Genomic DNA, 22,548 nt, shown 5'->3' with positions numbered 1-22,548 from the left:
CGTTGAAGCAAATGCCATATCCGTCATCATTTCTCATATCCAATACAAAAGAGAAAAAAAATCACGCAAGTCTATCGCTCCCGACCAAAAGGCAGATACCTCGGGTACGACGCATCGCAGGCCTCCGTCGTCAAGTAGTTGCCAAACAACTCCCGTCCGTCCGGCCCCTGGATGCGCAGCGACAACTCGGCCACGCTGCCAAGATTACCCCACATGACGCGGATGGGATAGTACGTGCCGGCCTTGAGCATCCTGTCGACCCTCTTGGGCTCATTGTCGCCAAAGTAGAACTGGCTAATGTCGGCGTTCTCGCGCGTCCACCCCCTGTACGCCTTGGGGCCGAACCACATGAGCGTAATGTCATCCGACCGGTACGAGTGGAAAGTATACCAGCCGTCCTGGCACGCATACAGGAACCCGCGATACTCAATGGCCGCGTTGGCCAGCGTTATATTGGTGCCGTCGTCACGGATGTTGATGCTGTCCACCACGCGCGTTTCCATCGGCCGCCTGCGCTGGAAGTACGACGGCTGGAAGCTGCCGTAGTCTCTGCTGGGGTCGTTCTGGAACGGGTTGTAGTACAGCGCGCTCTCGATGCCGGTTTGGCACGTCGGCGTCGGGCAAGCCTTGGCGAATCTGTCCACCGTGGTTGTCGTCCATGTTGTGGTTGACGACACCTTGGCGGCATGCGACTGGCTGCTTGAGCTTGGCGCTACCGTGCTTGGTGCCTTTGTGCTTGACGGCTGTGAGCTACTTGTGGTGGGAATAGTAGATGAGCTCGTCTTTGCTGCCTTTGTCGTCTTGGTTTTTGATGCCCTTGTTTTTGGTCTCCGTGATTTTGGCCTCCGTGTTCTTGGTCTTTTGCTTTTTGGTGGCCGCGAACTGCTTTGAGCAGTGGATGAGCTTGGTGCCTGCGTGCTTGTAACTGTAGATGAGCTCGTCTTTTTTGAGCTCGATGCTTTGGTGCTTGTAATAATTGTAGATGGGCTTGATGCCTTGCTTCTTGACGACGACTTGGCTTGTAATGTTTTGGAGCTCGTCTTGAACTTGGTAGAACGCATTGTGCTTGAACTTGGTTCACTGGATGAGCTTGGCGCCGCTACCTTGGTGCTGGAGGTCTTGGCGCTAGATACCCAGGTGCTCGACATATTAGGGGTGGAAGCTTTTCTGCTTGATGCCTTGGAAGACGACATCTTAGTGCTGGATACCTTGCCGCTTGATGTCCTAGTAGTCGATGTTGTAGCTGCTGCTGATTTAGTTCTTGATATCTTGGTGGTTGAGGACTTGGTGCTCGATGTCTTGATGGTTGTTGCTTTAGAAGACGATACCTTGGTGCTGGATACCTTGGTGCTCGACTTCTTGGTGGTTGGCGCTTTGCTGCTTGATGTCTTGATGGTTGATGCCTTAGTAGACGATGTCTTCGTGCTAGATACCTTGATGCTGGATACTTTGGTGCTCGATATCTTAGCAGTCGGTGTCTTAGTAGTTGCTGATTTGGTGCTTGAAAGCTTGGTTGTTGATGTCTTGGTTGTTGATGTCTTGGTTGTTGATGTCTTGGTGCTGGATGCCTTAGTGCTGGACATATTGGTGGTGGGCGCTTTAATACTCGATGTCTTGATGGTTGATGCCTGGGTGGACGATGTCTTCGTGCTAGATACCTTGGTGCTTGACGTCTTGGTGCTCGATTTCTTAGCAGTCGATATCTTAGCAGTCGATGTCTTAGTAGTTGCTGATTTGGTGCTTGAAAGCTTGGTTGTTGATGTCTTGGTGCTAGATGCCTTGGTAGTCAATTCTATGGCGGTTGACGCTTTAGGGGTTAATTTCTTGGAGCTTGATATCTTGACACTTGATGCCTTCGTAGCTGGTATCTTGGTGGAAGATACTTTCGTACTTGATATCTTGGTACTTGGCGTCTTAGTGCTAGTTGCCTGTGCATTTGATGACTTGGTGGTTGAAGACTTGACAGATGATGCTTTCGTACTGGATATATTGGTACTTGATAACTTGGTATTAGGTACCTTGGTAGTCGATGCCTCGGTGCTTGATGCTTTCGTAGCTGCTGTCTTGGCAGTCGATGCTTTAGCACTCGGTATCTTGACACTTGACGTCTTGGTGCTAGTTGCCTTTACATTCGATGCCTTGGTGGTTGAGGACTTGACAGTTGATGCTTTGGAACTCGACATTCTAGCGCGTGACGACGTAGACTTAGTGTTAGGTACATTGGTGCTCGACGCCTTGGTAGTTGATATCTTGGTGCTCGAACCCTTAGTTTTCGTAATAGTCAATGAGCTTGATACCTTGCTACTTGATACCATGTTGCTTGATATCCGGGTGCTCGAAGCCTTCGCAGCTGGTGTCTTGGCAGTCGATGTTTTGGCACTTGTCATCTTGGTACTTGACGTCTTCGTGCTAGGTACCTGGGTACTCGACACCTTTGCACTTGTACTAGTGAATGAGGTTGATGCCTTGCTACTTGACATGCTGTTGCTTGATATCTTGGTGCTTGATGCCTGGATCGTCGACGTCTTGGTACTCGACACCGTAGCACCTAGTACCTTGGTATTGGATGCTTTAGTACTCGATCCCTTGGTGCTTGACATTTTGATATCCGATGATGAGGGACTAATTATCGCAACAGACGAGCTTGTCTTTCTTGCACTTGAGACCTTGGAGCTGGACCCTTTAGTGCTGGATACCTTGGTACTTAGTATCATAGTACTTGATATCTTGATGCTCGACGCTTTGCTGCTCGATGCCTTGGTATTGGACGATCGTGAGCTACTTGAAGCAGTAGATGTACTTGTCTTTCTCGAGCTTGATGCCTTAGTACTCAACAGCTTGGTGCTCGTAGCAGTGAATGAGCTCGATGCCTTGGTGCTTGGTGGCAGTGAGCTGCCTCCAGTAGTAGAAGAGCTCGTCGTTCTGGAGCTTGTTGACTGCGAGTTTCTCGTAGCACTCAATGAGCTGGACACCCTAGAACTTGATGTTTTAGCGCTTAATGACTTGTTGCCTGATATCTTGGACCTTGATGACTGTGGGCTGCTCATAGCAGTAGACGTGTTCTCCTTTCTTGAGCTTGGTCCCTTGGTGCTTGTAGCAGCAGATACACTTTTAGTGAGTGATAGCTGTGAGCTGCTAGCAGCAGTAGGTGAACTTGATGCCTTGGCACTTGATGTCTTCTTGCTCAACATCTTGCTGCTTGGGCTGCTTATGGCTGCAGACGTGCTGGCCTTTCTTGAGCTTGGTGCCTCGGTATTCGTAGCAGTAGATGAGCTTTTAGCGCGCGATGGCTGTGAGCTGCTTGTGGAAATTGATGAGCTTGATGCCTTGGTGCTTGACGTCTTCTTGCCTGATAACTGTGGGCTTCCTACGGCCGTAGACGTGTTTGCCTTTCCAGAGGTAAATACCCCGGTACTTGTAGTATCAAGTGAGCTTTCAGTGCGTGATAGCTGTGAGCTTCTTACAGTGGCTGACGAGCTTGATATCTTGGTGTTTGTTATCTTATTGCTTGACGCTTTAGTGCTTGATATCTTAGTACTCGACGGCTCTGAGCTGCTCGTAGCGGTAAACGAGCTTGAGTTTCTTGAGCTTGACGTATGGGAGCTCCTGGAAGAAGTTGATAAACTTGAGGCCTTGTTGCTTGACAACGTGGTTTGTGATGGCTTCGGACTACTTGTAGCGATAGACGAGCTTGTCTTTCTTGAGCTCAATAACTGTGAACTGCTCGCAGCCATAGCGGAGTTTGCCTTTCCTAAGCTTGATACCTTGGTACTTGCAGAGGTAGAAGAGCTTTTTGTGCGCGATACCTTGGGGGTGCTTTTAGTAGTTGATGAGCCCAATGATTTGGTGCTTGACGCCTTAGTCCTTGGCAGCTGCGAGCTGGTCTTGGTTGAGCTGGGCTGGCGCGAGCTCGGGAAAGGAACAGCAGAACTTAGATGTTGTGAGCTCTGTGACAATGATGAACTCGAAGACATTCTTCTTGATGACCGCGGATTGTTCGTGGGCATGGAAAAGCTGCTTTCAAGCGTAGACAGGCGTGAGTTACTAGAGCTGACTGGGATTGATGGGCTAAGCGTCTGCTGGCTTCGAGAGGACACTGAGGAGCGCGGATTATGCGAACTTGTAAGCGACATAGAAGAACCGGAAGTCATGAGACTTGATGACTTCAAGCTATCCACAGGCACGGATACACTACTTGTTGCCATCTTTGAGCTTGCTTTCCTGGAGCTAATTGGAATAGATGTACTGGCCGGCATTGACGAGCTAGACTCCTTCCTGCTTGAGATAGATACCCAGGAGCTCGGGGTTTGTGAACTTGAAGGTGTCATAATTGATGAATGCGAGCTGCTTGAAGGCATAGGTGACCTACTCGCCGGCACTGACGAGCTTGCTTCACTGGGACTGGCTGAAACTAATGTTCTGGGCTTTTGCGAGCTTGAAAGAGATGCTGAGGAGTGTACCCTTGTCGAACTCTTTGACAGAGTAGATGAGCCCGAGCTTGAATTCATTGTACTTGATAACCCTGGAATGCTTTGGCTCATGGATGAGCTGGCTTTGCCTGAGCTCGGCTTCCGCGAGCTCGAGAGAAGTGCTGAGGAACTTAACGATTGTGAACTCTTTGATGCCACGGACGAGCTGGTAGGCGTCACGCTTGATACATGTGAGCTGATTGTAGGCACAAAAGAGCTTGCTTTATGAGAACCAGCCAGAACTGATGAGCTTTCTGACATTGATGAACCTGATTTCTGCGAGCTGGAAGGGGATAGCGAGAAGGGAGAAGAAGTCGCACTGAACGACTTCGAACTGCTTTTCGGGAGAGATGAGCTTTTTATACTTGAATTGGCGGGCATCGAGGAGCTTGGTGTCTGCGAAGTTGAAGAGCCCGGTCTTTGTGAGCTTACTGGTGTCTTTGAGGAAGCAAAAGAGTGCGCACTGGATGAAGGAGAACTGCTTAAAGGCATAGAAGAACTCTTCTTTCTAGAGCTAGGTTTCTGTGAGCTCCATAAGACTGTCGAGCTTTGCTCCCCAGGTCTTGATGAATGTGAACTTCTCGCTGACAGATATGAGCTTGAACTGGCGAAAATAGGGCTGTGTGAACTTGATGGACTTGCTGAGCTTCGTTGTTGAGAGTTCTGAGCTAATATCGACGAGCTCACTGGTACTGATGAGCTTGCTTTGGAGAAATCGATTATTTTCGTTGAGCTAACTGGTCTTGTCGAGCTCACCGGCTTCAATGAGCTCGCTGGCATCAATGAACTCATAAGCGTTGATGAGCTTGCTTTTGTCGAAGTAGTTGGTTTCGTTGAGGCAACTGGCGTCGTTGACATAGTTCTGTTAGAGCTGGTGGGTTGAAAACTTGATAGGTCCACGGAGCTTGGTTGTTGAGAACTCTTAGCTGACATCGACGAGCGCACTGGCATCGATGAGCTCATCACATTTAATGAGCTTGTTTCCCTCGAATTCCCTGTGCTAACTGATACCATTGACCTTGCCCGACTTGAGGAGTTTCGCGAACTTGACAGAGTCGCGGAGTTTGGTCGTGGGGAACTCTGAGCTAATATCGATGAGCTCACTCGTGTTGACGAGCTTTCTTCGCTCGAACTCATTGGTTGTGTTGAGCTAACTGACATTGATGAGCTAACCCTCATCGACAAGCTAGCCACCACAGATGAGTTAACTTGCTCTGATAGGCTTGCTTTGGTGGAGCTAATCGACTTCGTTAAGCTGAGCAGTATTGACGAGCTGGTTGTAATCGATGAGTTTGCCCCGCTGAAGCCAGTATGCTGCGAACTTGATGGTGTCACGGAACTTGGCTTTTGAGAAACCCGAGTTGGTACCGACGAGCTGATTAACTTCGATATGCTAACTAATATGGAGGAGCTAAGTAGCACTGGCGAACTCAATGGAACTGATGAGTTAGGTGGCATCGTTAAGCTTACTTTGCTTGAAGTTGATTGTCCACTGGAACTAGCTGACATGGATGAGCTAATGAGCATTGGCGAGCTGACAACCATAGTTGTGCTTGCTCTGCTTGAGCCGGCACCCTGCGAAGTTGATGGAGTCCGGGAGTTTGTCTGCTGAGAACCCCTAACAGGTGTCGACGAACTGGCCAACTTCGATGGGGTGACTGACATTGAGGGGCCAAGTAGCGTTGACGACCTCACAGGTATTGATGAGCTCACTGGCACCGACGAGTTAACTGGGGCCGATAAACTTGCTCTGCTGGAAGTTATTGGAGCCTCTACGCTAGCAGGCGATGAGAAGCTCAATAGTTTTTCCGAGCTTACTGATATTGATGAGCCAATTGACGTTGACGAGATAACCGGTATTGGTGAGCTCACCGGCATTGACAAGCTTAGTGTCCTTGACGAGTCCAACGACATCGATGAGTTAATTAGCATGGATGAGCTCACAGGCGTCAGCGAGCTCGGGAGTTTTGCTGAGTTAACTGGCGATGATGAGCTCAATGGTTTTGACGAGCTGCCTGATGTCAATGGGCTCACTGGCGTTGAGGAGCTAGGCAGCAGGGATGAGCTCACTAGTATCGAAGAGTTGCTATGCATCGACAAGCTCCCTGCTATCGACGAGATAACTGGTATTGAGAAACTAGCTGGCATTGATGAGCTCACTGACATCAATGAGCTAACTGGTGATGAGGACCTGATTGGAACCGACGATCTCACCGACATCGACAGGCTCAGTGTTTTCGAGGAGTTTCCCGACGTCAACGAGCTAGCCGGCGTTGCCACACTAACTGACATCGACGCACTTGTTCCCTCAGAATTAATTGGTCTCCTTGAGCTGGGCTCTTGTACGCTGGATGAAGCCGCAGAGGCGGACTGCTGAGAATCTGAGGGTCGCAAGCTGCTCAATTGGATAGTTGAACTTGTTCCAATTGAGCTGGTTGGCAGCGATGAGCCGACCTTCCGAGAGCTTGATGGAGTCTCCGAAGATCTTTGCTCCCGATAGCTCTTTGGCAGTGCGGATGAACCAGGTGACTCCGTGCGGGAGGCTACAGTGGCACTCGAAGTATGAGATGAACTAGTTTCGCTTGAAGAACTCGGCTTCTGGAAATTCACAGACAGTGTTGAGAAGGTCGGCTTTTGTGAGCCTGTCGGCTGCAGTGATGAGCTGGAAGGCAGCGTGCTTGAAAACCGTTGGCTGCTCGCCGGCTTCAGTAAAGCTGTGCTATTCCAGCTCACCTTGGAAAAACTCATCAGCGGCGCAGATGTCTCTATGCTTGGCCACGGCTTTCTACTTGCAGGCTTTGAAACGTGGCTTGACGCGCGCAGCCCGGAGGAAGCCGTAGAAAATGCGGAGGAAGTGGTCGGTTCCACGCTGGAAAACACCTTGCTCGCGGGCCCTGAGGATGAGAATGCCAGCTTTGGTGATGCAGGGCTCGGTGAACCGATCCGCTGCGACGAATTGGGTAGCTTTGAGTAGCCAGATGTGTTGGTGCTAGAATAGTGATTGTTACTCTCTGACCCTGGTAAAGATGCCTTGGTTGAACTGGCAGCCACAGAAGTGCTAGGTCTCTGTGAGGGGTTCACGAGCTGTGATGACGCCGGTTTCCTAGACGACATGGAGCTGTGTGACCTTGGTGAGCTCGACGAGGACCCAAATGAGCTCTGACATGCCCTTGTGCTTGATGGTTTCATCGGCAACGCTGACTTGGAAGAGGTTGTTGCATTTGAGACGTTTCCCCGTTCCTTGGAGGATGAAGCTGCCCCGGAGTTCTCAGTCAAGCTTGGCGTAGACTGTTGCGTTGGTGGTGATGCTGCCACGCCCGAGCCCTGTCGTGAGGATACATGCTGAGAAGAAAGCGCGGGTATGTCAGGAATCCTTAGCCCATTTGTAGATATTGAGCTGACATGTGTTTCTAGCCTGGGAAAAGTCTCTGTCGTTCCCGTCGTAGTGCTATATGTAGTCTTGGGGGTAGTGTTCTCTGTGTAAGAAATGGGAGGTTGAGTGGGAACCCATTCGCCATGGGAGGACCTGTGTGGCGTTTGTGGCAGCGTTTTGGTTTCTTTCAATGCCGTTGTCTTGGGTGTTGCAGGACTCCCAGTGGGAGCGGTCTTGCCAATACCCTCAGTGGGAACAAGCTCTTGAATATAGTCATTCTCCTTCACCACTTGCACACAGCAGGCTCCTGGGCGACATGCTGCTTCGGGAAGTTGAGAGTTGCCCGGCTTGGGAAGAAATAGTGCAGCGCAGCGGTGCTGCTCGTACGGCAAGTATGTAGTAACGGTGTGGTAAATTGTTGTAACCGACCATGCGTCTTGTTCTGCGGAAACCGATGCCCCCAGCAGGGCAACAATGAAACAAGCACATGGCTTCATGATGGCAGCCGTAAAGCCTGCTAACGGCCGTCGCCTCGCAGTGTATCCAGTACCTTGCGGGAGAGCTTGTTCACATTGGAAACAAGGAAGAAGGACACAGACAAGATATAATCTATGGTTGGGGACCGATAGATATCATGGAACCGTGGTTCCTCGGTAACAGCCTGGTGTTGTGCTTCATCTCAGAGCAAATTTCCGGTTTCACAAAGTCCATTTCGCTCACCTTTGTGATTTTTTTGGTCACAGCACCGAGTCAAATCTGTTTCCACGCTTTCATAGATTTGGCAAGAGTTACGGGATTCGTGTGGATTCCCGATGGGTCTCTTGGCGTAGGATCAGGGCCGGCTGCAAGGTACCGAACTCGGGGATCTATTGATGTAAATGGTCATGTTCCAGAATATCTTGGCTTCGAATAGGACCCATCGATGACGTCCGTTTAAAAACTGGCAGAAACGGTTTGTGGATTTGTCCTGCAAGCACAGGTGTTTAAGACCAGTATTTGATTTGATGAAGTCGTCGACGTTCACTCTTCATCCTTACTCGAAGCCGAGTACAGGTACGAGCATTGTCCACACTTTGCCGTTTACCAAGCAGTCGCCTCAGAGACGCTTTCGATAAAACAGTCGAAATCAGCATAGCCCAGGAGTAACTGCTCCTTCTTCAACGACGTGCCAAGCTGTCACTACCACTAATCTCCGAGTACATCAATAGCCCCGGCTGTGATGCTCCTTGGGGAGGATAAATGCAGGTTCAGTAACCGTCGTAGATACGAATTGATTATGCCATTCCCGTTTTTGGCCGACCGTAATGCACGTGTTCCTCCTTCTAGAAGAAATCTTTTCTTCGAAATGCCTGAAGGAACAGACATGAGTATTCGAAGCCTGTTTAGCCCCATAATTGACCACTGGGAACCCCATGGCCCATGCTGGTATCGTGCAGCACGCCACCACGGTTTCCAGCTTTCCACATGGTTTTCTATGGAGACGTGGAGATGGGCGGGACTTGAAAGTTTTCGTGTCGAGATATGGGATTTCAGAATTGCGAGGCTGTGCCTCGACGGGTAGGTAGTACTATGGAGAACTAGACGACACGTGCGATAAGACACGCTTCCGTGGGTATTTGCGGACTCCCCGATGATGGGTTTTTCTCGAACGCGTGGAAATGGAGACGGCTCGGGTCATTAATGAATCCTTCGCTCCGTAGTTTTGTGTAACAAGGTTGGAAAGTTGGCCGCGACGGCGAAGATTACTAAGCTCGTGGGACAAGCTACCCTACAGCATTCTGGCTGGTGTGGGCGACACGTTAACCTTGAGCTGTCTTTCCCTCCACATTAATTCCTGTGCACATGGCATCAGTGCGAAGCACGGTGGCCCTCATGAGCAACAGCAACCACAAGCAATGCGCGTATCGGGTAAGCCAGCTATCGCCGCCGTCTTGCCTCGAGGTTTCTTTTGGAGTCGACTCGCCTCGTTGCTCAGATTTTGTGCGCTATGGATATCGAATCTCATCTTCCCTTGACCCGACGACTTGGTCCTACCATAAGACCACAATCCACATACAGGGCAACCCCGACGGGGGTGTTGGACCAACCGCCAATTGTTCTTCTCCGGCAAGTCGAGTGACGCAAGTATCGGGTTCCACCGCAGCGCAAGTCGCTGTCAATATACCGAGAATTGTATGGAGGCACCTTCAATGTTGGCCGACTGGCCGTATCGTCTCAGGTCAAGTTAGTTCATGCTTCATGCCGTGTACCAGGGCGGCTCGGCACCCGCTTATCTCGGGTTGTCCTTTGTCTGGCCTTGACCGACTTTGGCCTCGTCTGGGCCCTCGTCTGGCTTGGCTGAGCGCCTCTGCCGCTGCCGTTTCTGCCAGTTGACCCTTTTCTCTTCCGCCCACGCGCCCGCCAGCCGCACGGCTACAAAGGCTGTGACGCACAGCTTCACCGTCTTGTGACAAGCCTGCGGTTCCGACCAATAGTCATTGTGCATTGAATCCCCACCATCAACTCCATTGGCTTTGTCAAAAGAATGCCTCCCTCAAGGTGGGTTGGTTGATCAGTCCAGTTTCCCCAGAGCTCGAGTGTCGCTCCACCGTCAGTTCTTGGACGATAGGCAGAGCCAGTCTGTCGTGACAGGCGATTGCTGCGTCTTGCTTGATCGCATTACTTGGTCGTCAGAATGTCGTTGTCTGACTTGGCTAACGAGCTGCTGGTAGCCGTGGCCCAGTTCCTGGATGCGGAGCGAGATATTGATGCCTTTGCCAAGTCTAATAAGCGACTCTATAGCCTACTCATCGCCCATCTATATCGATACAATGCACACAACTCCAGCGCATCCGCTCTCGTGTGGGCAGCCAAGACTGGCCGAGTAGAGACCTTGCGACGCGCTGTTTCCACCGGCGTCAAGGTCCACGAGTTTCCGCTTCTACCCATCGCCTCCGACAAGGGCCATCTCAACTTTGCCAATCTGCTGCTCCGTACACCCGGGGTAGATGTCAACGTGAAGGATGAAGACGGCTGGACGTCCCTGGCGGCTGCCTCGAGGCAAGGCCATGTCGACCTGGTCAACCTGCTTCTGGCTGCGAATGCCGATTTGCAGACCAATGACGCCGGCTGGACGCCGCTCAGTGTGGCTGCCAACGATGGCCACCTAGAAGTGGTGAGGCTGTTGTTGAATAAAGGGGCAGATGTATCTGTCCCGAGCGAGACAGGATGGACGCCTCTCAGGTCCGCTGCCTGTAATGGACATTTCGAAGTGGCCAAGCTTCTTTTAGCCCACGGAGCTGATGTACACGTAACCTCGGAGCGAATGTGGACGCCATTGCATTCAGCCGCCAACTCTGGCCATGCCGACATCCTCGAGTTGTTGATAGACTACGGAGCGAACACGGCTGCTGCAACTGCGGATGGCTGGACCCCTCTGGCATTGGCAGCCGACAAGGGCATGGTAGAGGCGGTAAATATACTTGTAGCAAAAGGTGCCGATGTTGCTCTGCCCTGTGGCAACGGATGGACATCCATGACACTGGCTTCAGATAGTGGCCATGTGCCTGTTGTGCAGATTCTGCTGGAAAAGGGTGCAAGCGTAGACGCACCATGCATCAATGGCTGGACTCCCCTGACTCTCGCTTCCGGAGCTGGCAGCGTTGCTATGGTTGAGCTTCTGCTGGATCATGGAGCCGACATCAAGGCAACAAATGAGTCTGGCTCGTCCTCTCTCCTCATCGCGTCAGACAGAGGCCACTGCGCCGTGGTCGAGTCTCTCCTCGCCCGCGGCGCCGACGTGTTGTCGACAAGTCGTCGCGGACTCACCGCTTTGCACACTGCATCAGAAAACGGTCATGTTGAAGTAGCCGAGCTGCTACTCGCCCAGGGCGCAGACATAGCGGTAGGAAATTTCAGCGGCTGGAACGCTGTTCACATTGCGGTGCAAAATAAACACCCGAAACTCGTTGAGCTGTTCCTTGGAACCCCTGGGCTTGATGTCGACTTGAAAGACAACTATGGACGAACACCATTGTACCATGCGGCAATGGTAGGAAACGCGGACATGGTGGATTTGTTCCTGGCAAGGGGTGCGTCACCAACTATGTCGGATTCTTACGGCTCGAAACCCATCTTCACGGCAGTTAGAAATGGCCATGAAGCAGTTGCGCGCCGATTGTTAGCCGTGAGTCCCTACCCTTCGGAGCAACTGGATGGCTTTGGACACAGTTTGCTTTGGTGGGCTCGGCGAAGTGGTAGACCGGGTCTGCTGCAGCTCGTCCGGCAACACATCACGATGCACGATCCTGGCGCCGAGATGGATGAGGAAATGGAGCCGGAGACAAACCCCGTCAAGTTCATCGAAAATGCTTGCTGGTGCAAGGTCTGTACGCGATGCACCGTACTCGGCACTACGTCATACGAGTGTACGACCTGTGACGGTGGTGAGTTTGTTATTTGTGCTGAGTGCCATGACGCTGGCGTGCGTTGTCGAAAAAGCAATCACGACCTCATTCCTCATTCTTGCAACAGAATAGCTTAGGCAAGAGCCCGACCGAGTCAAAAGCTCAACTTTATGCCGCGTTTCGAAGATGGATGTCATTCTCGTTTATCATGTGTTGTCGTCGCCAACTTGCGGAGGGGACTTTTATCGATACCCCAGCTTTCGGATGTATGTTGCTGATGACTTTGAATAGAGGTGGCTATGATTGTTGATGGAGGTGTCGTGGTGGCTTGCTTGCTCAAAGCGAGATTCCTGTAACGAGTGTTGAATTAGATTGGCAGTATTTGGACAAAAGGTAAACAGAATGGTTTCACATGTTGAGTAGGACTTGGGATCCTACGGTAGCTTATTGGAAAAGTATCCAAAAAAAACATTGTCATTTTCTCGGCGTAGTGTGGCACAAATGTGAGTGAAGGGTGAGTCACGAGGGATGCGGGAGGGGAAGGGCACTCAATTGCGAAAAAATGGCAACAACGTCCCTGGCACCTGCCGCTTCCGCAGCAAGTTTGTACAGAAACTGGCAACCGCGCGTCACCGTGTCTGAGACGGGGAAAAAATGTTCGCAAGGGTATGTCACCTGACACTTTACGACCATGGGACCTGGGAATCGCGATCCGAACTTGTTGCATCACCATGGGAGTAGCACTCTCAATTACAATATTACCAGTAGGGCATTATACTTGATACCAACTATGCTCAACATTCCCTTCAGTACGCCATGCCCAAATTTCCCAAACCCTCCGAATCTTCTTTTCCGCGGATATCATAGACGCCAACTCGGCCCTCGCCATCACCCACAACCAGCGATTTGCTGTCCGCCGAAAAGGCCAGCTCGGTGACACGGGCGAGGTCTTCAAACTGCTTCAGGCCCGGCCTCGGACCACTATCCATTGCCGTTGCATTCCGATCAGGCCAGCACCACACCTCTTGGGACGACATTACGTCGATGACGGCAAGCGTTCCCCTGGCACCAATAGCTGCTCCGCTGGCGTGGCAGTAGGCCACATATCGACAGTCTGGGGAGATGCATGATGTGCAGTTGGGGATTGCAAACGTTCTGGTCGAGTTTGCCGCAAGATCCCAGACCAATACATGGCGAGACGGCACCTTGACCGGTGTGAGGTTATAGCTGTACCCGGCTCCCCCACGAGGGGCTGGCGCTGGCACGGCACGGAACGTCGCAGGGATCCATATTGACACCACGACGCTGCCATAGGTCGTGAGGTCCGAGGGAATCGCGGTGTCAATCTCCCTGTGCTGCCAGGGTCGAGCCACCCGATATGGTTTGCTTCCGACAAGCCCGTTGTCATGCGTCTCCCATGCCACGAGGAGGGTTTCTTTATCGGGTGGCGGGTGTCCTCGTCGCGGAGGTCGAGGGCCTGCCGCAGCAACAAGGAGAGGGCTCGTTGGCGACAATGCTAGTTCGGGGTATTGTGGAATGAAGGGCAGGTTTGCTTCGGCAAGATTGATGCATCTCATCTTGACAAAGGGCTTCTTTTCCCTCGTGGCCGCAAACAAGTCAATCACGCCTGTTTCGCCTCGATACGTCGCCAGACGTCCCCACCCGTGATCGTACACTTCCATCTTCCCCACGGACCAGCGATCCGCATTGTCCAGGGTTTGCAGACATTTCTTCTTTTCCCAGTTCCATATTTCGATGGACCTGCCGAACCGTGTGGCAATGGCAATCAGCTTACATGTCTCGGATAGGATGGCATGGCTTCGAATGAGGTAGTCACGCGAGCGCGACTGTGCCTCTGTATATGATGAAAACTTGATGACGCTTCCTATATCGCCAGTCTCGAGAGACCAAATCTTGACAATGTTATTGCCGTGTTTGGTCGCTAGGGTTGATGATGTGGAGGATACGTCCAAGTAGTAGACGCTGTTGTTGATGCGCTTATCTTGGGACACAATCATGTTCCTGAAGCAAAGCTCCAACGAGGAGAGTTGTGAGTGTTGATCTCCATGCTGGAATTCGGACGGGGCTGTATATTGGGTAGATGTTGGAGACTTGAAGGAGAAGGATCCGCTTGGCCCGGCCGCAACGCTTCCCGATCTGTCCGAATAGTGCGACGAACGTCCGCTGCTTGCTATAGATACAGATCGTTCGGATGGGGGACGTCCAATGGATCTCGAGGCGCTGTTTGTTGCCTTGGGAGGTAAGGCGGGAAGGGGTTTCGTCGGCGCAGGATATAGGCTGGGAGCTGGGTAATACGTGGAAGATGCGTTGGATGAAGCGCGCCTATTGGATATGGGTGATTGTTCGTATTCAGAAGCACGTCGCCTGGGTATCGAGTCGCTGGTGCTCGTCCTGGACAGTCGATTGCTGGGGATGCTCGAAGAAGACTGACGCGAGTTTGTTGTCGCGGCCGCTGCAGAGTCGTCGTCTTGGCGCTCCTTGTCCGTCGCGGGCGCGATGCTGTCGCCCTTGGCTCCCTTGAAGCGGCGCATTTGTTCGCGACGGCTTGGGAGAGCTCCCAAATGCACGCGCCTCCCGTTTTGTCTGAGGTGGGAAGGTTGCGAAGTCAGTCGTCTCTGTTTTTGGATTCATGTAAATGAGCCCCAGGGGCGGGGATTCATGCGCCATCTCACTCACAGGAGCTGCTGCAGCCCATCATCAGATGGACGGGGAGGGGGATCCATCTGGGGAAATCAAGGTCGAAAGAAACAGGGCCAGCTGCCAGGTTCCAAGTTGGAGGTTCCACTGCGGGATGGACATTCAGGAAACAAAGCTCTCAAACGCAATGCTCGAGGAGGTCGAGACGCATGGTATAAGAGAGAGAGGCTACGGGATACAACGACCGCCAGGATGACATGTCTCGGGGCGCAACATGTTCTAGGCGACATGATCTTTCGCTTCACTGCTCATCCATCCAGCCTCGCCAGAAGGAGTGAGAGGAGAGAGAAAGGACAATACTGTCGACTTTTGTGGAGTCCTCTCAGCCTCCAGCGGATGGAATCAACCCGTGTTTCAATGCATCTGCGCGAGCATGGCACCAAAGGCGCAACCCGCATCAAGCTGAGGCCCCCAGAAGGCCCGAACAAGTAGGGGCTAAGATTCCGGGGCTTCAACGTGTGGCGATGGGGGAACATGGGTCTGAAAAGGGCCCATTGAGTCCTCGCCTCGTCACTCGTCCAATTCATCTCTCGTGAGCTTTCACCAAGACGCCACTGCGCCACGAGAACTGGGTAGAGGTCTCCATTCAAGCTGCGTCGGCTAGGTGGCCCTGAGCCAGGAAATTTGACAAGCGGCATTAGTGTTTTCTGGCTTGCCAGTCATAGTCTAGAGAAGGATGTCGGCTTTGGAAGTTTAACTTGGCGTCGTGGTTTGACAACGGTGCAGCCCCGGAGTCTTTTGATTCCATTCTCTGTATCTCTTGCCATGTCGAAAGCAGCCCACGGTCATCCGGTTGGCTCGCCCCGTTGCTGGCGCCGTTGCAACCCTCCTCATCACAATCACATACTACTACTACGTGCTCGGTACGGAGTACTGTGAGCTGAATGAGGCAACGGCGCAGAACGGCGAGAAATGTCTCACCCAAGCGGCGGCTAGTCCCTAGCCAAGTTGACGCCACGCCATGTGTCAATGTTGCGACGATATCCGGCATGTCAGGGGATTCTGAGTCAAGTCATGGGTCTTCCTTGGACCGAGCATGTGTGGGCTTTGTTGATACAACCTCATATCGACAACGCTCCACTCGGTCACAGCAAAAACACAACTTCGGCCAAGGGGCCCCCCGCCGCGGCTGAGATGCCCCAATAAACTTGAGATGAATGAGTTGTTCAACCCTGCGGGTGTCAAGCCTAGAGGGGGATCTCCTGGTCTTGTGGTCACTGAGGCGCTCAAGGTGATGATGGATGCCTTCCATCAAGACACGGCACAGGTCACTCCCGGATACGCGGCAGGTGGCGCATCGAAAACTCCTGCACATCAGACCCGCAGGCCTTCATGGGCCGAAGTTGGCTTCACGGCCAACGAAAGTGGCATAATCTGGGGTTTGCCGCGAGATTCTCACGTGGGCATGGTTGTGGAAAAGTTGTCGCTGCGCAATTTTGCCGACATTGATTTGAACCCCATTTGAACCCCTTGATGGTGATAGGACAGCAAGTGGTAAAACGAAATTCTTGGCAAAAACAGACGCAACAGGGGCTGTGGAAATTGAGTTACAGTTACTCCGTAGTCTGGTGGTTGCTCCACGTCAGTTCGCGAGATCTTCACGGCGCTGCGGGGGCCGTTTATTCACGATTGCGACCGACGCGTATGCGACCGACGTTTTGATTCCCCATACTATTTATTTTCTATTAATTACCCTCTCAAGATTTTGAATGTAAATATTCTCTCTCGCCTCAGCGCCATTTCGGTCTGCACAACGAGCCGCCAAGATGAAGGAATCTGGCCCAGCAAAAGAGATTTCCTCGTGAGTCACATTCCCTCTTGTCTCTCATTAAGCTCGCTTCGTCTTGCCGTGTAATGTCACTTTCACGTGCAGTGTATGAAACCATCATCGTGGGTATGGCACTGGTTTCACAGTCAGTGCTCAAGCTTTGTTTCAAGTTCCGAGGGAGTAACAAACTCACAGACGCCGCACTCGAAGTCGTGCCAGTGGCCGCGGGCACGGTCGTACTTGTGCCAGACGGAGACGCACTCTCCGCGGGCGGCTTGCCGGTGCAACCGACGCCAGGGGCCGCAATGTCGTACGACCAGACATCAATAGCGAAATACTGCAGCGCGTCCGTGTCGATGCCGCTCTTCTCTGGATCTTTCTTGGCAAGCTCCAAGACTCCCGCGTACCCGTGGGAGTAGTGGTCCACGATGCCCTCGCTGATGGTGGGGACGTGGAATAACCTGTGCATCAGGTCCGTGGCCCAGTACGTGTTGAGCTTGGATCCGGTGACGGTATACCCGAGATTGCAGACGGACGAGAGAGGTCGACGGATCGCAAAGGATAACGGGCAGATGACTGTCTCGGTGGTGGCGTTTGACCCTCGCCAATGTCCGGCCCAGCCTAAACTCTGTCAGTTAACCATGCGTCTCCAATAACAGTTTGCTGGATGGCTCATACCCTTTTGCGTCTCGCAGTTGCGGTCGGGATCATCACAGCGGAACAGCATCTCCGTCTTGTCGGCCGCGATGATGCGGTCGTACCATCCGATAGCGTGCGCGGTCGATCCGTTGCCAAAGTACTTGTCTACAAACTTGGACGTGTGCCCCCATCGCAGGAGATGGTTGCGCGCGTGCTGAGCCAGCTCGACCGTCTCATCTAGCCCTTGCTGAAGCTGAGCCCTCAGCGAACTGTTGCACGACTCGTGGATGTTGAAGGAGGGCTTCCAGCCCGCTGCCCACTGGTGTGCCGAGGATGGCGACTCGGTGGGCGCGGGAATCGCCAGCGTTGGTGTTTCTGCCCGGAGACCGACGGGAGATGCCCAGACAGAGGGGGAGAGGAGCAACGCTGCGAGGACGGGATACATTGCGAACAGCTTGGACTATTGAATCAAGCATACAATAGATGTGACTGGAGCCTGGCTTTTCTCGCGTCTCTTTTTTTCTGCGAAAAGGTCCATGTCTTTATACGAGTTCGCTCCATGACATGCCAAGGCTTGCGATGGCAGGTAAATCGCTCAAAATCATCGGCCATATGACAAGGTGGGCAAAGTGTCGAGTCTAGATTCTTGACATCCGTTGAATTCAACAGAAAAATTTGATGGAAAATTGGAATTGGTGCTGTTTGTCCGGGTCATCAGGGTGCCTTGGGCGTCCAGCTGAAGGCTATCAGGGTTGCAATAGCTCTTTGCCAAGGCTGGATTTGCCGTCATGATAGGACCATGAAGGGCTTTTGAGGGTGCGTCGTCCAGTGAGAATCCGTCAAATATGCTTATTATTTAACCGTATTCATAAACCTTGAATCCCGATGGGCGCTGATCCTGGCCTTGGTGTGTATCGCGCATGGTCCAAGTTATAGACCGCATATATTACATGATGCGGTTGGTAACGCTTGTGGCGGCAGCCTCAAGAATATTAGACGAGTCTCATGTTTTTTGATGTCTAGATCATGCTTTATGTAAGTATGGGATTCTCTCCTGGAATGTATTAAATGGAAATCGGGTAGCTACCCTGTAGAGTAATCGGATTTTAGCATCTTAGTAAGCTAGAGTATACTATATACTAATACTAGTTAGTATTTATATTAAACTAAATAAATATATTATAATAAATAACGCTTTATAATAAAAGGAAAAATTATAATATAAAATTACTACTTATATATTAGCTTCTTATTATTTATAGTTATATAATACTTTTTAAGCTGGTATATTTGCGTATTTTGTGGTATATTTACGTATTTTATAGTATATAAGCTATAATAAATAATTTTTGGCTTATTACTAGCTTATATGTTTATAGAAGAAGAATAAGAAGCAGATCCAGGTCTTATTATTTGATATAGTTTAATTATTAATCCACTGCAAATCCTTATATACTAATACAAGTAGAGCAACTCACGCTGTTCGCGGGTTCCAGTTGACCTTCCAGTTAGTTACTTCGAGTTCGTTTCGCGACTGTGATAGGAACTCAGTAGCGGATGTGGAACTGTGTCCGTATTTACCTTGACAATCTGCTTCAATATTGGAGCGACTTGGTGTTCGTCAAGGACTTGGCCCCCAAGATGCAGATTCTTGCAAAGAGTGGGCATGAGTTGAAAGCCCAAGGCAGCCGTTGGGCCAGAGATCTGTGGCCTTGTAACCTCCTTGTCTCGTGATGCGTCGTGTAACCGTTGGGCTCAACCCGGTGAGAGCAACTGCTTTGGACCGCGGGCCGCGCCGTGCGTGACGGGCAGTCAGAGAGCGGGGTTGCTGCCTGATTCTAAACTGTCAAGTCGTCCTCCACGGCTGCTGTGAATATCTCTTCAAGACTACCTTCTTACAAGAGACGATTGCCGCAGGCTCTGTATGTGAGCTCGAGCAAAGATGGCCAACAGAAATAGTACCACGTTGCGGCAGGTTCTGACCCAGCAGAAACCGCTGCTACCTTGCACGTCGACATCGAACAGGAATACTACGCACGGGAGTTGGCCAAAGCTGGACGAGTATGTCGTGATTTGGGACGAGTTCAATCTGAAGACGCTCAACGAAAGCTACGGCCACCTTCTCGATGCCGCAGTTCCAGACACACTGCTAGCATCCCCCCAAGCTGACGAGGTGCTGGCAGGCCTCGTGGTCCATACTGCCGAGGACATCAATCATCTCATCAGCTGGAATCATGGGCTGATGGAGCCGACTCTCCGGTTCGCCAAGTCGCGTCTTGGACTTCACCCGGGCCTTGCCCTTTACCAGAAATACTCGACCCCCGACAAATCGCTCATGGTCAGCTTGCCCGGTGCGGCGGGAAGACTCACCGTGAATCACATAGTCGCGCTCGACGACTTCCCAGGGGGCCATCTGGTCGTCGGCCTTGGGAGAACGAGTTCAAAGTGGAGTGGCAGGACGGTTGCGCACCAACTCAACAGCAGCACAAGCGTGAAGAAGGAGCTTATTTGGCCGCTGAGACAGCTGGGAAATATCTGCAAAGCTGCCCAAACCCGCTACGGATACATCCAGACAGACGAAGAGCTGGTGGTTTGCTGCTTTAGCAAGATCGCCCAAGACGAGTGGAAGGTGGCCCTGATGCCGGTCCCTTGGACCAGGAGCGGCGCCGACGTGCTCACGACGGATCTTGCCTTGTGGTGGCTTTGCATGCTCGCAATGTCGGCCCAATGTCATCGAGAAATTGTCGACGACGGAGAAATGGTCAAGATTGACAAGTGGGACGAGGCCTACCTCGACGAGCGGCGCGGATGGGGGCGTATTCACCGATACTCCGGGTTCGAGAAGCCCACGAACCCTCGTCCGGCTTCGGCAGGCAATGTCGCCGCGACGGTTGTCTACTCGGGCGTTCACGTGGACCCTTTGTTTGGTATCAATCCCGCCGCCGTTGACAGGAGGGCTGACGTTTTCGGCCATGGTACTGTCAACCCTAGTGCTGTCAGCTTGAATGCCGTCAACCCTAGTGCTGTCAATTTTGATGCTGTCAACCCTGGTGCTGTCAACTTTGATGCCGTCAACTTTGTCAACTTTGATACTGTCAACTATGCTGCCGTCCCCCATGATGCTGTCAACTATGGCGCTGTCAACTTTGATGCCGTCAACTTTGATAGTACTACCAACTTTAGTACTGTAAATCCTAGGGCTGTCAACCAGAATGCGGGTGCTCGTACGCGCCTTGCTCCCGGCGAGAGGCAATGAGAAAGACATCAGGCGTGTGTCAACTTGTCAAGGTGGCTAGTGAGGTTACAGCCTGTGGCAGATGATATTTGCCGACTCAGAAGTATACATGAGTATATTATTATCGTGTGTATTCGTTATAGTATACAGCGTGGTAACCGGGCACCTGGCCTGGTCAAACGCTTCTTGCCAGTCTGATGGATGGCTCACACAAACACAAGCGCGCCAAAAATACTCTCCGTCTTTCCTCTTCTCCCTTCTCTTTTGCTTGTTGCTGTTTTCGTTGCCTTTCTTTGTCAGGATGTTGGTTCTCCCAATGGGTACGGATTGCAGAATCGATGAATCTATATCGACCTTGTGTGGCTTACTATTTTTTCCGTGGAAATATACGACCATCTCTAAACTCCCATCTGAGCGAGGTGGTCCAACCACGACCAGCTGTTCCAAGTTTTAGATTAGCCGTCACTTGGTCATTACAATCCAAGTACCACTTGGGCGGCTTGGCATCGAGTCGGACGCGGGTCTTTGGATCAGCCCGTCTGCTGCCCATTTTCCTTTTTCTTTGTCGATCCGATGCTCGCGTCGCTTTATTCCCGGGACTAGCAGCAGGGCGTCTCCAGTCATACAGCCTTGGGTCGACAAAGGAAAAGACGCGCTCCCGAGATGGGGTGTTTCTTAGGTTATATTTCGTTGGATAGCCTCGGCTCCCGGGGAATGCGTAGACTGCGAGTTTACTCTTTTGGTCCTTGTGCTCCGCGTTCCAGAGTTGCACCATGTCGTCAAAACTCCAATAGTCGCTTATACTGAACTGGAACGTCTCAAACTCCATGGCCGGTATCCATTCAGGCGCAATAAGCGGGTTCAACTCGGGGTTCGTAACATAATGGGGAGTAGTAATAGCCGTACTAAAGTCACAGATTTTGTGGTTGATGAGCTGTCGGTCTGCCACATCCACGTAGATTATGCCGAGCTGGTGCAACTGAGTGACATGCTGGAGTATCCTGCGCGCATCCCTCGTCCGCAATGCCTGGGGAAGGTGACCGAATTCTTTGACAATACCACGGATAGGCGGGAGCCTGCCGCTTTTGCCCAGAAAGCGCGAGCGCAACTCGTCTGATGCGAGAGGACCGTCAACGTTGCCGTTGAACCTGATCCTATGGTGGCTAAACTGATCCGTTATGGCTCGCTCGTGTTGCTCGTCTAGAAGCAGGTAGCCGAAGCACCGGACTGCTAGTTCCTCGTGGCCGGCCTCTTGAAGTCGACCAAAAGCACGACATTCGCTGCTGAAGGGCTCCGAGTACTCGTAAAAGGCGCTCATTGCTTCGAGACTCGCGGTAGCGTAGAGTCCCTCGTAGTCTGGACTCATCCAATCCCCATCATAGACGAACCTGAACTGAACAGGTCAGCTAGTAGCTCATGATGAATATTGACGTGGTTTTGTCTGTGCTTACAAGTTTCAAGGCGTAAATTTTGCCCATGATTTTGATCTTGAAGACGTGTGCATGCAGACCTTCACCAATGTAGTCGAGAAACTCAATCTTCTGCGGACCCTGGAAGTCGAACGGTTTCAATTTCGGGCCATGGCAACGCGGCAGTGGCACCAAGTCAGCATCAGATTCGGGCCAATCAGGGTACATGGCGAAGCCAAAGTGTCGGAGAATATGCAGGACAGGACTAGTTGTTGGAGGCGTAGCGGCAAGACAAATGCAGAGAGGTCTGGTCGATTCAATTCATTCAATAACAGGCCGGGCACCTGGGCCATTTTAACTCTCTGGGAAAGACTCAGATGTATGCTCATTGCTTCTTGGGTTGAGAGGCGGAACGAATTTCATTAGTCAGCAGCCGGTTGGCGCACCGTCGAGACTCGAGACTCGAGACTCGTGTCTAATTTTGTCGCAGAGGGACATTAAACATGGAAACTTTTCCTTTGCCGCTCAAACAAGGCGGCGTCAGGCACGCAG

General features: G+C 51.7%; 9 protein-coding genes across 9 annotated transcripts; 5 read left to right on the top strand and 4 right to left on the bottom strand.

The window, feature by feature from the left end:
• Positions 1-71: 71 nt before the first annotated feature.
• Positions 72-2,183, bottom strand: G6M90_00g079380 (uncharacterized protein; the record flags this gene model as incomplete). The annotated part of the gene is made up of 3 exons (XM_066131130.1): positions 72-696; positions 755-1,071; positions 1,134-2,183. The coding sequence occupies 3 exons, from the start codon at positions 2,181-2,183 to the stop codon at positions 72-74; spliced, it is 1,992 nt and encodes a 663-aa protein (XP_065987181.1).
• A 130-nt stretch (positions 2,184-2,313) lies between these two features.
• On the top strand, positions 2,314-6,846 carry G6M90_00g079370 (uncharacterized protein; the record flags this gene model as incomplete). Its single annotated transcript, XM_066131129.1, has 7 exons — positions 2,314-4,660; positions 4,706-4,993; positions 5,138-5,343; positions 5,410-5,523; positions 5,569-5,778; positions 5,878-6,068; positions 6,150-6,846. 7 exons carry the CDS (start codon positions 2,314-2,316, stop codon positions 6,844-6,846), a joined length of 4,053 nt encoding a protein of 1,350 aa, XP_065986976.1.
• Positions 6,847-6,913: 67 nt separating this feature from the next.
• G6M90_00g079360 (uncharacterized protein) lies at positions 6,914-7,443 on the top strand (the record flags this gene model as incomplete). Its single annotated transcript, XM_066131128.1, has 2 exons — positions 6,914-7,029; positions 7,086-7,443. The coding sequence occupies 2 exons, from the start codon at positions 6,914-6,916 to the stop codon at positions 7,441-7,443; spliced, it is 474 nt and encodes a 157-aa protein (XP_065987012.1).
• A 3,073-nt stretch (positions 7,444-10,516) lies between these two features.
• On the top strand, positions 10,517-12,583 carry Ank2_2 (Ankyrin-2; the record flags this gene model as incomplete). The annotated part of the gene is made up of 2 exons (XM_066131127.1): positions 10,517-12,266; positions 12,519-12,583. 2 exons carry the CDS (start codon positions 10,517-10,519, stop codon positions 12,581-12,583), a joined length of 1,815 nt encoding a protein of 604 aa, XP_065987079.1.
• A 450-nt stretch (positions 12,584-13,033) lies between these two features.
• Positions 13,034-14,779, bottom strand: G6M90_00g079340 (uncharacterized protein; the record flags this gene model as incomplete). The annotated part of the gene is made up of 1 exon (XM_066131126.1): positions 13,034-14,779. One exon carries the CDS (start codon positions 14,777-14,779, stop codon positions 13,034-13,036), a length of 1,746 nt encoding a protein of 581 aa, XP_065987235.1.
• Positions 14,780-16,098: 1,319 nt separating this feature from the next.
• On the top strand, positions 16,099-16,410 carry G6M90_00g079330 (uncharacterized protein; the record flags this gene model as incomplete). Its single annotated transcript, XM_066131125.1, has 1 exon — positions 16,099-16,410. One exon carries the CDS (start codon positions 16,099-16,101, stop codon positions 16,408-16,410), a length of 312 nt encoding a protein of 103 aa, XP_065987128.1.
• A 398-nt stretch (positions 16,411-16,808) lies between these two features.
• G6M90_00g079320 (uncharacterized protein) lies at positions 16,809-17,797 on the bottom strand (the record flags this gene model as incomplete). Its single annotated transcript, XM_066131124.1, has 3 exons — positions 16,809-16,847; positions 16,907-17,334; positions 17,392-17,797. The coding sequence occupies 3 exons, from the start codon at positions 17,795-17,797 to the stop codon at positions 16,809-16,811; spliced, it is 873 nt and encodes a 290-aa protein (XP_065987158.1).
• Positions 17,798-19,294: 1,497 nt separating this feature from the next.
• G6M90_00g079310 (uncharacterized protein) lies at positions 19,295-20,608 on the top strand (the record flags this gene model as incomplete). The annotated part of the gene is made up of 1 exon (XM_066131123.1): positions 19,295-20,608. One exon carries the CDS (start codon positions 19,295-19,297, stop codon positions 20,606-20,608), a length of 1,314 nt encoding a protein of 437 aa, XP_065987192.1.
• A 346-nt stretch (positions 20,609-20,954) lies between these two features.
• On the bottom strand, positions 20,955-22,224 carry G6M90_00g079300 (uncharacterized protein; the record flags this gene model as incomplete). The annotated part of the gene is made up of 2 exons (XM_066131122.1): positions 20,955-21,980; positions 22,039-22,224. 2 exons carry the CDS (start codon positions 22,222-22,224, stop codon positions 20,955-20,957), a joined length of 1,212 nt encoding a protein of 403 aa, XP_065987222.1.
• Positions 22,225-22,548: the final 324 nt, after the last annotated feature.

Source organism: Metarhizium brunneum, chromosome 4 (genome assembly GCF_013426205.1).
Source record: "Metarhizium brunneum chromosome 4, complete sequence".
Lineage (NCBI taxonomy): Eukaryota > Fungi > Ascomycota > Sordariomycetes > Hypocreales > Clavicipitaceae > Metarhizium > Metarhizium brunneum.
Note: the sequence above shows the minus strand (reverse complement) of the source record. Positions and strands in the feature narration are given on the sequence as shown.